The 14589-nt window shown below is 27.7% G+C and overlaps 1 protein-coding gene across 1 annotated transcript; it reads left to right on the plus strand.

The window, feature by feature from the left end:
- Positions 1–8186: 8186 nt before the first annotated feature.
- LOC112694346 (probable DNA double-strand break repair Rad50 ATPase) lies at positions 8187–9398 on the plus strand. The gene has a single exon (XM_025569789.1). The coding sequence runs from the start codon at positions 8187–8189 to the stop codon at positions 9396–9398; it is 1212 nt and encodes a 403-aa protein (XP_025425574.1).
- Positions 9399–14589: the final 5191 nt, after the last annotated feature.

Below are 14589 nucleotides of genomic sequence, written 5' to 3' on the forward strand. Positions count from 1 at the left end.
TTACATTCAATAGTTGTTGAAGTATTACTTCTCTTATTCCTATTTTTATTTAAATCAAAAAATCATCGATCAAGTAAGTTTAGTCAGACTATGATCTCGGTATAAGTAATACATTTGTAAATTACTAATTTTTGTTAAAACATTTATTTCATATAGTAATAATCTTTATTTAGTTCTTAAATTTGAGGTTGGAAATTTAACTACATTTTAAAATGTGTTTATTGTACCAAAATAAATGTTCGCTCTACACTACATGGCTACAAAACATAATTATATCTTCATAGTGTATACAATCATGTGATCAAATAACTTAGAGTACCAATCTTAACGTTCTAGAGAATCAGGTCTGCTAAAAAATTCAAATGCCTATTTTAAACGGTAATCAGATCAACCATCGAAGAAGTATAAACTGAGTACAATAAATAACTAAAACAATCATAGACTGGGAATATTATATAACTTAGGTGAAACAATTTTACTACAATATTACGGTGTAAAAACACACTAAAGATAAATAATATAGAAGATTAGTTAACTAAACTTAAGTTGTATATAAGGAGGGAAGAAACGATCAGAAATGGATACAACAAATTTTACAAAGTAAAAAATAATGGATACCAAAAATACCAAGAATAGATTATATCAAACAATACAGTAAATGTAGAAAATAATGAAAAAACTGCAACAAATAAATCGGATATCGATACACAGAAGAAAAAAAAATACTGCGATGACAGAATCAGTTCTTAGAATCTAATAATGGGCAGAAAAATATTCTCTTCTACAGTAAATAAAGTAAAGGCAATTCAAACACTATATATTTAAAAAAAATACGACATAAATAACTAGGAAAATTGATCTTTTATACTTTAATACATTTATATTCAATACTTTACACCTAACACAAATATAAATCGAATTGGACTACACATTTAATACATTTTAAACATTTTATGAACAATTTCCAACATGTCCTTTTAACGAATACTTTTTTAAGTTTCTAATTAAAAGAAAAATAAGAACATCAAGAAAAATTTTTATTTACTTATTCTTGATGAATATTAGTAATTAATTATTTTATAATTATATTTAATCTCATATTTTGAAAAAATCATGCGATTATATATATTCATAATATGAATTTACCATAATGTATTACATTTTTTAGCCACCACCTTTTTTAACTCTTACTCGTTAGTGTACAAACAGTTTTCACATATTATTATCAATTAAAGTAAATTTATGCGAAAACTTTATAAAATTACGAAAAAAGCAAATCCAACTAATGCGATAACTTGTTTTGAAAAAATTGATATCTATCTTTTGTCTTATGTTAAAATTAATATAAATATTCAAATGTTCAACACATGCATGCTGTCAGCAAATGTATAGTCAAATAATGCGTAGACGTATAATAATTTAAAAAAAAACCTATATATTTTTAGGATTTCAAAAACTGTCAATTATTTGCCTGGATTTTCATCAATGAAATTGGAACTTTATATTTAGAATACATTAAAATGAAGAACAAGGTAATGTATAATATATATCAGTTATAAATGAGAAATCTTATAAATCGTTGGAGCCAATTTAATTTGTACGAAAAAAGGTTTAACCATGTCAAAAAATTGCAAATAAATAATTAAAATATTGTAAAATATTTTATTCAAATTTTACATTTATTATTTATAGAAGCTCATAAAATTCAAATCACGGTCGTAGGTGTATTGATTTTTACGATGTAAATACGATCTTATTATTTTGATCAAGTGTCTTTAGGTACGTTTTTGTAAAACAAGATCACGTTTGTGTCGTCTTGGTTTACTTTGAACGATTTTACGTCGCGATTTGAAGTATATTTATATCGCATCATTCATTCGTACGTAGTATTTTGACGTGTAAAATACAATAGTGAACGGTGTAAACAAATCTACTGTAATTTTTTTTTTAATTTTAATGGATACATCAGACGACATAATTATACTGAAAATTATTTTTGAAGAAGATGATGATGACGTTTTGCTTTGGTATTTATCAGAAGAAAAAAGAAAAGGACATGATCCATTATTTCAAAAAATAAGTACGGAAGGTTATAACAAAATACATAAAAATATATTTAAATCTTTATAATTCTTATTTTGAGGATTATAAATTGGTGGATGTTAAGCAACGCATTCAATTAAAACTTCGTTTTCGACTTAGCTAAATTTGGTCATTATAGCACTTATTATAGAAAGACACGACCAACGTCAACCATCAATCATAAAATAAGTGTCACATCATAATTTTATTTTCAAAACAAAAATAAATCGAGGCGCGAACAAATTTAGATCGCCGATCGCAACCACGCGAGACAAACTCGTATATATTTAATTAACATTGTATCAGAAGTAACGCGATAATAATGCGCGAATGCGCAAGAAAAACGTAATAAATTTCAATGCAAGTCAAAAATTGCTGAATTGTTAGATAATTTGTAAATATCTGTATCAGTAGAAAATTGAATAAGCTTTCTATGATAGTAGGAATTTTTTCCAAATATGTTCACAATAATATATTTTATATATTTTATAGTATATTTTCATTTCATTATTGTATTACAAAGATTTATTTTACTCACATTTTAACAAAGGGTTCTTACCGGTTTATTATTAATTAAATAAATAAATAATAGATTAATTTCAATAAAGCAAGCAGGAACATTCAAATATATTACCATATCAGAATTTTTTTATAATATAAGAAAACAATTGTTAAAGAGACGTTCAGAGATGATATGAAATATATCACTTGTTTAATAATAAACATAATTTACGCTTACATTGCTGCAAATTTAAAGCATGCACACGTAACTAGACGCGTATAATATAGTATAAAATATTTTATTCTAATAACAAAAACTAAAAACTATAAAAAGCTCGTCGTGTGAACTACGGTTTTGGATGTACGACGTTTATATTCGGATGGAAAATAATAACGCAGAAAACATATCAACAAAATCAATTGTTTCCGGGATCTATGAAAAATAATTGATTATTTCCCCAAAGCACCTCGTTATGTCTTTACATTTCTCCGTGTACGGTTAATATTTTTACAGTTTATCACAACAAACCATTCGATAGAACTCGGACCGACGTTTCAAAATAATAAACAGTTGTATGTATGCAGTGTAGGGTAGGTACTAAGGGTAGTACAAACAAAAACACTTAGTTACCCGCAATATTTCAATCGCCATTACATACATCATGGATTAAAAAAATAGATGTATGCGTATGGCAAACACGTGGCGAACACTTTGAACAATAAATAATGATTATTGTGAAAATAAAATTGAAAAATATCATGAGAAAATAAATATTGTTATTTGTGTTAATTTATTGCCCCACATCTAATCCAAGGAGTAACTGTCGTATCGAATTATGTCGAAAACGAGTGTTTTGTCGTTGAACTTTTCTCTTTATAATAGTCCATGATGAATGAGATATTATGTTAAAATAGTTGACAGTTAATTTATAGATCATGAAAGAAAAATTCAATACACAAATAAACCATTTTCTAATGTTAGTAATTATCAAGTATAGTCAATATTGGGAAGATATACCATTTTACTTAGTAATTGCATTCTATGAGAAAAATATTGAAGTTTACTTCTTTAGTATAAATTAGCATTAAGAATCAATACACGTATCATATTTAATTTAATTTTAATACAATATACTTTTTACTCCAATCAAAAATCTAAAAATAAGTCATAAAATAAAAAAGTTTTGGCGTTTCGTATGATTCAATCTTGTTCATCAACTTGAATATGTTATTATTATCGACTCTTAATCAAAAATAGACAATATTGCAACGTATTTAATCACGGTTTTTCTGTCGAATACTCTTACAAATTATTATATTGTTTAGATATTATTTAAAAAAGTTATCACTTATATTCATTGTGAGCAATTTCTATAATTTATATTTTTCGATTACATTTCTAATACCTCATGGCAATTATCAACCACAAAGAATAATCGTGTTATTTATAATGCACTGAAAATCATGCCAACCAAAAAGACTTGTTCAACGAATAATATAAAAATTAAGTTATGAATGGAAAATTGATTTCGGGAATAAACCTCGTTGTTCGAATACTTTTCATAAAAGAGTATTCGAAAAGAACTTTAAGAATAATCTTCGCGGTACCAAAAAATATGTATGGTATATGCAGGTAATATAATTGATTTATCATCCGTTATAATGTTCGACGGGCGTAGTAAGCCTTAAAAAAAAAAAAAAATACAAAATATATGTACATACAATATGGAAAATAATAGGTAACAGCATAATCAAAAAAACGTTTTTGTAATCGTATACAGAAGCTCTCGCGAATCGCGAACGCTTTCAAATATTATGCGAGTGCAACGTAAGCAGCAGCTGCGAACGGGCATTAGTCACAAATAATATTATTTACATCACAATGTCGCGTGAATTTGAGATTCCTAAGACGTTTTTGCTCAAATTATAAGCGATAAACGAGCGCTTACGACAAGATGCTACGGTGACCCGCCGCGGATGGAATGATTAAAAGCCGATAGTTTAACTTTCGTCGTCCGAAAAGTTTTCACGTTGACAAAATGTTCACATAAGCGATATATAAACATAATATGTATAATTTTATAATACGTACGATACGCGTTCCGATCTCCGATCGTGTTATAATTAACATTTTGTTTTCACCAAACGCGTTCGGTAATCGTGCAACGTTATCATAATATTGTTCCGTGATATCAGATTTTCACAACGGTTAATAAAACTTACTAAGCTAACAAACTGCAGTTGAAAAATTCGAATCGAAATAAACCTCTGAACTTGACTTAACCTTTTTAATTTTTTCATATTTGCAAGTTACAGACATAATAAACGAAGAGAAAGATAAGCTTGTTGGTAGATGAAATTGATCAACTAACAATTACCATACACAACGAAAATGTTTTATTGTATTTCAACTTTTAAATAATTTTCAATTCGTGTACAACGAGATAAATTTTCTCCGAAAAATGACGAATGTTGGCTGTAATGAAAATGTTTAAAGTGGTTTTTAAACCACACGTACGGCATACCAAACATAATATAAGTTTGATGATTATTAAGTAGGATATATTTTGTTTTTGATATCTTATTCCTTTTGTCGAATTTATGACAGTTCTTTATTAAAATATACCAATCACAAACAATAATATTAGGTACTTAGGTATGATTTATAATTTATATTTCTACATAGTTTTATTAAAAAAAAAAAAAAAAAAACGTAAGTACCCATTCGAAAAACACAGTTGTGTCTTACTTTTACCTTGCAATGGTTCCGAATACATGTGAATCAAGTTCATGTTGTTAGCCCTTGGGTTTTTATTTCAATGTTATTAAAAAAAATCGAAATCGTTAGTTCGTTTCAGTCGACCTTATGTTTTCATATTTATTTTTGACCAGACATCTGTTGTCGATTTAAACAACTATAATAACGGATCAAGTGTTTGGAGTACAGAGAGCGCCACTAATATAATTTAAAAGTTGAAAATGCCTACCATTCGTGGTTTTACTAGATTTTTTAAAAATCAAAGACTATATATTTTAATCATATTATTTTGGGACAAAATAGCCTCACCATTGGCTAATTGTTTTTATCAGAAATATATTAACAGTTTAAAAGGATTAATAGATTTTTTTATATTGCTTGAAAATCGTGCCGAATATAATCATAAGTATAGTGTGTTCCAGACAAATGTCTAGATTTTACTGTAAATAGACCCAGGTTTTTTATTTTATTATTATAGAAGAATTAAAATAATACGTACTATTGGATGTAAAAAGTGGCAAAAATATAAGAAGGACCTCTAAAAATTATAATGGACAACAATGAGAAGAAAACACTGAATCACGAAAGTTTGGGAAACATAGTCCTATATTAAAATACAAAATAATTCTATTTTTAAATTGATCAAGTTCCTCGTTATATGCAATTTGAGATTGCCAATGAAAAGTTTTGATGCAAATAGGTATCTTGTGATTTTTTGACTTCGTGTTTAGTAGTTCATGATTGATAGCATACAGTTGAATATTTCGATAAATTTCTTTCCACTTTTATAGTATATAGACATATTGATTTATTTTATTACCTAGTCCGAGTTGTTTCTTAACTTTTAATGAAATTGTTTTATTTGTAAATAGTTTTTGAATTTTACTCATATAAAGCAAATTACAGTAATGATTTCATTAACTTCACATCAATTTAAAAATGTATATATTTAATTTTTTCTCGAACAGATAAAACAAGTAACTAAACCTAATACTAATAGTATAAAACTATGTGACGAAACAATAAATTTACAAAAAAAAAAAAAAAACCACAAGGTCTTATTAAAGGTTAACATTTTCAATATTTTATACGTAATTTGTATACAAATTGTACTAACAATTAACGAATGTTATTTCACAGTCTCAGATCTTCCGCATACGAAGTGATTGATACGCGACGCAATGTGAACACGATTCATGCATGTATACAGTACGAGCGTGCACACATGAAGCGATTTTCGTGCGATTATTATTGTCATTGTTTATGTATCATTCGATTATTATCAATTATTAATTGATGTTTGTAATAATTATCACTATATAAGTGATATATACTATATAATTATAATTATATAAGTACATATAGTAATAAATTTTACGTGCGACCCGTACAACGCAAATCGTGTTGTTGATGGATCTCCATTCACATTACTAGGATATGGCGTCGCATGTTAATCGCTTCGTATATGGACGGCCTTAACCATACGTTTTTAATTATTGAATTATCAATAAAATCTCATTTAAGACAATTCTTACGGACATACATTAGTATATGCCTGGGTATAAAACAATAATTAAAAGATTAAATTAATAACAAAGCCACAGGAATCAATTATTAGAAACACAATAGTCAGCAGGTGTGATCATTTATATATTGTATTCAAATATTGATCAGTAGATGAGCACACAATAGTGAGTAGGTATGGACCACATAGGTACAAAATATTTACACGTAGATAAATATATTAAAATATATATAAGCGCACAGTAATGATTAGACATAAATCATATTCTAGATTGACAAGGAAACAACTCCATACATGGAATTATATATCATTAGCTACATCCTGTATTGGACAGTGGTAAGGCAAAGGACGATGAGTTCACACGAGATCGAGGTATACAAAGAGGTCCCGAACAAACCCATATTCAGTTATGTTTTAGTCCGAATACAGCAAGCAGCTTCACGCCAGTTTACGTAATAAATAAATGTTTTGGACTTAGAATATTTTAAAGTAAACAGTAATTAATCGAAAATTGATTTGATATTTGAAACACCTTCACACTCATCATCAACACTAAATTAATTAGACGGAACTCAACACAATATTTTAATAAATGTATGACATTAAGAACTTTTTATGTGATATTTCTACGACCAAATATAGGTAGTATTATTTTAATTACGTTATAATACGTATTTTGTATTAGAATTATAAACAATATACCAACTTAATACATCTTAAGTATCTAGGATTTTAAATAAATAATTTTTGGTTATTATACCAAATAGTTTATAAGGTACTTTATTATTTAATTTGCATTTAATGAAGCAACTATGACATACTTATCATCAGTGGCATATTTATGGGTAGGAGCGGATCTCGCTCAACCCCTCACCCAAAAAATAGAAATCTTCTCGACCACCCCAATAGACAATTTTAAAATACACTACTGCTTATCACTACAAATAGAAATTGAACCTTTGAAACCTAAAAAATATTTTTTTTTTTATTTGATATAAACAAGGATAATAATAAAACTAGGTTCAATAAAAAAAAAATACTATCTAATTTCTGATTAAGAATTTTAAGTAATAGAATAAATATTACTAAATCTATTAGAAGTAGCATGTATTATATTTTTTTTATAAATTCTCGAATATGATTGTCAATGATGTTTACTACAATAATTTATATTTACTGGCCAATAATATAAATTATAACAAAGTGTACGAAATGCCTGTTTATATTTATTAAAAAAAATCAAAGCAGTTTTATTACAAGAAAAATTTATTAAAAAATAGTGATTTAATTTTTTAACATCGAACAAAATTCAAATTAAATATGGAATGTCAAAACACAAATTGTTGCGAAGAAAACTTAATGGCTGAAAGAGACGAACTTCGACGAATATTGTGTGAAAAACGGGAATGTATGAATGAAGTTCAACGAGAGCATACGTGCAATTTTAATGAATTAATAAATAGAAATAATACGTTACATCATGACTATAATAAATTAAAACAAGAGCTAGAGAAACTCGAAAACGAACATGATCAATTGTGTTGTGAGATTAGTCAGATTGATAAAAAACTAGACGCACAGAAAGAATCCGTTAACATACTAAAATGCATTGAATCGGCCAAATTAAAGGATGCAGAAGGACTACAAAAACAACATTCTGATACGTTGGAGATGAAACAACTGTTTCTCGATAAGATATGTACAGCACAATTGGAACAAAAAGACATAGATAAAGAAATGGTTTGTGTCCAAAAAAAATTGGCTGAAATAATAACTCAACACACTGAACTGGATAAAACTATGTGTATGGAACAAAATCGAAAAGAATGTTTTATATCGTCAATAAACGAGTTAAAAATTAAAATTGAAAAACTCAACAGGTTGATCCAAGTCGAGAATACGAAACTGCAGACGCAGTTGAGTGAAAAGTCAGCGGAAGTAGATGTGGTTAAACAAAAAATAAAATGTAAAGAAGCGGAAATCAAAGTACTCAAAAATCTAGTTAAAGAATCAGAAGCAGCGTTGAAAACTATTCTGGATAATTCTCGCAAAGAAAAATGTAAATTAGAGATGGAAGCTTGTAAGCTTAATAAAGAGATTACTACAATAACGTCAAACCTTGTCGCTTCCAAGACAAAATTATGCGAAACACAAAAAGAATATACTACTCTAGAAAATCATATAAATGAACAAAAAGAAGTAATAACGGTGTTGGAATCGACGAAAGAACAGTTACTACAGAAATTTAAAAAAATTAAGGAGGCGAAAGAATCGACGACAGCAATGATGACAAAGTTACGTGGATTGCGAGAGACAGAGAGGAAAAATTTTGAAACGCAATCGGCATTCAAAAATAAAGAAAAATGTCAACTCAATGAGCTAATTAAAAATCAATTGGAAGAGATAAAGGAATTGCAGAGACAAATATTTGACATGAAAATTGGTCAGTGTGTGACAATGGATAAAACGGCAGACGCATCACCGTTGGGATCATGCATTACAAAGGTGTTAAGGGATAAAGGAAACAAATAATACATGAAAAAGTAAAGTTATATATTATACGTGGAGGTAATCCGATCTATCGTTCAAAAACTTCCATGTCCACTTTTTTTTTTATATATTAACTAATTAATGCTGTTTTAGAATTTGATTTCCATCGTTATATAGTACCATTAGATTTTCTATAAAAAATTTTGCTTTACAATTTTAGAATCAAATTTATAAAATTCAGTTAACTTACGGTTAATTTAATTCATATAAAACTTTATAGGTCCAACTATAGGATAAAATAAAGAATGAAAATATTTTTAAAAATAAATCGAAAATCGATTGAAATTCATTTCTTTTAAACTTTTTACAATGATATATGACAATAACGATAGCATAATTAGTATTTCTACATTAACTATAACAGTATTTTTCAACGTAAAAATCCTACTTTTAATATTTTTACATTTTATGATAAGAAATAAAATATTAAATCCTATTATATAGTCTTAAAAGTAGGGTGCACTTTACATACCTTAGAAGTTTAGGACATGTCTGTTGTATTCCAGTCGTAATTTTTTATTCAGTATAGAACAGTTATTTTAATTTTAAATGTTGTCGTCATATTATACTAATAACAATAAAGTGACTATCTGATGATGCGAATAATTTTGATGAACTCAATAGACTGTTATGTTCCTATAATATATTACTTCATCATTCCAACATCATGAAGTTACATCAATGGATGACTCATCTGTAATATTATATTATTTCGTTTAAATTATGTTAATGTTTTATTATCATCTGGGCACGTACTTCAGCTGCAATCCAATAAAATGTACAATATTATTTATAGTAATATTAACGATTTTTTTTTTATTTTTAAAATAAATCATTTACAAAACATCTACCATTAATCTGATATCCATGTTTAAAGAATACTATGGAGTCGGAATAAAACGAAATAAATTATGGAGTATTCATTATGTCCAACGCCTGAATTATTCCACGGCTTAAACTGTACTTATTTGAATTAATTGTATGATCAAGACATTAATCGATTAAGTATAAAATAAGCGAGTGTTAAGAACAAATAATGTAAAACATAATTTTAAATCAATAGCAAAAAAAAGTTTGAAAATATTATGATAATCGTAATGCTAGATTTAACTTCAATTGTATACTTCAAATATCGTTGTAACTAAATACAGTGAGCAGTAATAAATGGTCATACGATTGATTATTCATTTGATTACATAACCTAGATGGTATTTATATAAATATATATATATATATTCAATATTGTATTATTACTTGTACAGTGGAATTGGTAATATACTCAAAAATCATATTACTAGGAACATAAAACAAAGTATAAAAACTAATAAAAAAAAACATTTTGTAGTAAAATATAAAAAAGGGGCGAATCCCCTAGGCCGGATAAGATACAACGGGTGAATGATATGCCTGTATTGGTCTTTTAAACTTTAAATCTATGTACCATTACACTCGAAAAAACGATTCTGAGTGAAAAAGGTATATAGTAAAAAGGTAGGTTGAACTTTTAATATTCTATCTTTTGTAAAAATAAAAATAAAAAGAGAGGCACAAGTAAGTATAAAGTACTTTAAAATTATAATGTAGGTTACTCAGTAACCTATAAAGATCACTACGATTGATACATATAGAATAACAACCAAATAACTAAAATCGTTGTAATATCGATTTCATCAAAATATAATTTTATAACCCTAAACCTTATATAACCTTAAAAAATGTCTTGTGATTTTTGGTAAATAATTTTTTTTTAGCTACAGAGAAAAATCTAATGAAAAACCTCATTTCCCATTTTCAAGCCTCAAGTGAAAAAAAATTAAAATTGATATGAATTTTCAACCATAAATAGGTGACGGGTTTTCCTGTATTTATAGTTTTGACAAAATTATATAATCAAAAGCTTATACATTTTTTTTTTTTTACAAATTAAGGTCAATATTTTTTTCATTCACCAATGAAAAATATGTACAAGTATAAGGAACTATAATACATTTTCAAAATATTTTATAAAATGAAATTAATTTTATCTACATTTTATGAAAAAAACTTAAGAAAACACAAACTTCTCAAATATCTATGAATAAAAGTCAAATATTTAAAAAAATTCGAAAAATTTTGGAATGTATGTATTTTTTAGTTAATGGTAATAAAAGCATTCAGTAAAAATTTTAAGTCTCACTGTAAAACCTATACTATCAATCTCCAATTGGTACTAAAAATAACAAAGTACCAATTTATTATATCACATAATTCATAATTTAATAAAACGTAATATTACCGTTTCTGAATAGTAAAAAATAATAAATATATATATATAAAAATAAAATTAAAAAATAAGAACAAATGACACAAGGAGAGAATAGCAAAATCATTTTAAAACAGTAATTGTTCAACAATTGCATAAAAAATAAACTATAAATTTTATAAATTAATATTGGAAACTTACTTTAAAAATCAACTGTTCTTTGTAAAATACACACTCTAGAAAATGATTTGATTACTTACAAATTTTCTTAAATTCTTGAACTACGAGACTTGATACGTTTAACGAACAAAATCCCCCGAGAAGTCTAGTACTGTTTTTTTGGTTACAAACAATTCGAAAATTAACACAACAATAATCTTATCTATAACAATCATAAAATGTTTTAGATTTACAACCATTATAGATAATGGCTGCAGGACTTTGTTTGAAACTAGTTTATTGATTCGATCGTCATTAGTTCGAATTAATGACTTTAATATTAACTTCAAAAAGTCACAACTTTTGGTGGCGGAAATTAATTACAAATTTGTATCATACCAAACATCGAATCTACCGGAAGGCTGAAATAAAATATTTATAACACTAATCGCATAAGTGATTTCGGTCAAAGAAAATTATATCAATTACACTTTTGTCAACCACATCGGCTTGTGATTAACTGACGAACTCGATTAGTTTTTTTTTTTTTATGTTATTCACATGATACCTATCTTATAATATATTTTATGTGTTAGTATTGTAATGATGTGCATCATTCGACTGTTAAAGACGGCACAAATATTTTATTATGTATACAATCTATATGTACGTTATTTTTAAACCCTTTCAAATAAATAACGGTATCTTCAATACCCGCACGAACGACACGGGTCGAACAATAGTAGTATTGACATCCCTACATTAAAAGGACAGGCCCAAGATCCATGCCGTCGCATGTGCCTATATAACAGGGACACACACAGAGTCCTTGATCTTAGGTCGTCAGTGCATGCGCGCCGATCATAAGATCAACGACGAGCGATTTATGTATTTATACATGCGATTTGTTTTAACTCATTTAAGTTTAAATTAAATAAAAAAATATTGAATTATTTTAATCTGTTCGACTTGCGTTCTTCGTGCGAGTGTTGAAGAATATCCAGTTCTAGTGTTATTAAATTCTGCATTTGTTCTTTCTTTTTCAACCTCGCGTCGGCATCAGAAGTTCTACGGCGAACAGGTAAGTGCTGTTTTATTTAGCTTGGCGGACTGTACAATTGCGCTGATCGGCTCTCGAACCTTCTCAACCCCGATAGCCCTCCCTTAAACAAGGAGGAAGGTAACAACCCATTCATACCACATCGCTCACCTACACATTACTACTTATTTTATTTTTGTACTTTTGGGTTATTACAGTATCGATAAGTACCCGGGTACCCTAGTTTTATGGGTATTGCCTGATTTACAAAATGTCGTGTACCCGTTATGTTTCAGCTCGCTAAATACATTTGAACCACGTTGAATACGATATAATACGTTTGAAAAATTTACACCATTTGGATTATGATTACTTATTATCTGCGTAATTATACCCATAAAAGGTAACTATCATAGCCACTATAGTCGTTACAAGACTTTAATATAGGCTTTGAAATAGCTTTTAACATGGTATTCAACATTATACTTTAATAAACTAATTATTATACTATACCTAATATCATTACTAATAGCACTCACACAAAATAGTAAACATATTATTTTTAAACTGTAATTTTGTTTAATTAAACAAGAAAATATTTCTTATTCGTATAGCTGTATAATTATAATATAATACTAATTATCTGCGAGTAACTAGGACTTAGCTTGACCATTTGCGTGTATCAAAAACCATCGGGTACCCGAAAACTTTGGGTAATTGGTACACGAAAACGTTGGTCACACGCAAACTTGGGTATTATCCGGTTATACTAGTACCCGGTTTGTGGGTACTAACCCGGGATATTACTCACATTAAAACAAGAACACTAGTATCGATACCGTTGGTTTTGAAAAGTTTCTATATTGAGTAGGTGTTGTCTTCACAAAATGCTTTTTTCATACTTGATTGATGTTTAAGGCAGTGCTCGACTTGGCAAAATTAAAGAAGGGTGACTCTATTTACTTTAAAAAAAAAGAACGTCCCCAAAACTGACTGAACGTTATGATTATAGCGTAATAATAGTAGGGGGGGCGCTAAAATTTCTAAAAACTACGTCCCCCTGCGTCCCTCCACAAGTCGAGCACTGTTTTAAGGGTAGTTCTTGTGGAGATAAATAGTGAAAAATCTAGTATTATATGATTTATTATAAGGGGTTTTTCACGGTGGTTACAACAGGATTTTTTTCCATGTCTTATTATATATATATATATATATATATAAGTGATGTTGATATATCCAATTTTGGTTCTTGTGTTTATTATTTATGCACGTCGATAAGTCCCAGAGATGGTGTGCATTCATTCACTTTATTTGGACTTGACAAATGTATCATATATTGTTTTATTTACATTAAAAAACCAATTTTACGACTTAGAATTTAAAAATTGCATACTTATTGATTTTTGTATTTTTTTTCATTATAATAAAACACTATGTATTAATTAAAAAAGAGTTTTTTTTCATTTCTAAATTTGAAGGTAATACTAATTATAGCATATCTAAATAGTGCTATAAAAACTGAGCCCTTTAAATGTATACGAGGTGTGTTCAATAAATACCCAGACTAAAATTATTGTAGAAAAATATTTAATTTTATCTATAATGTTGTTACACCAAAATAAACTAGAGATAATGACCATTATTTCAGTATATAATAATAATCATTATCTCAAATCAGTCGTCGACAGTGCGCATTCAAAGTTGGTCGTTTTGTATAAAATCGCGATTTCACG

This window comes from Sipha flava, unplaced genomic scaffold (genome assembly GCF_003268045.1).
Source record: "Sipha flava isolate LNK unplaced genomic scaffold, YSA_version1 0_pilon_pilon, whole genome shotgun sequence".
NCBI lineage: Eukaryota > Metazoa > Arthropoda > Insecta > Hemiptera > Aphididae > Sipha > Sipha flava.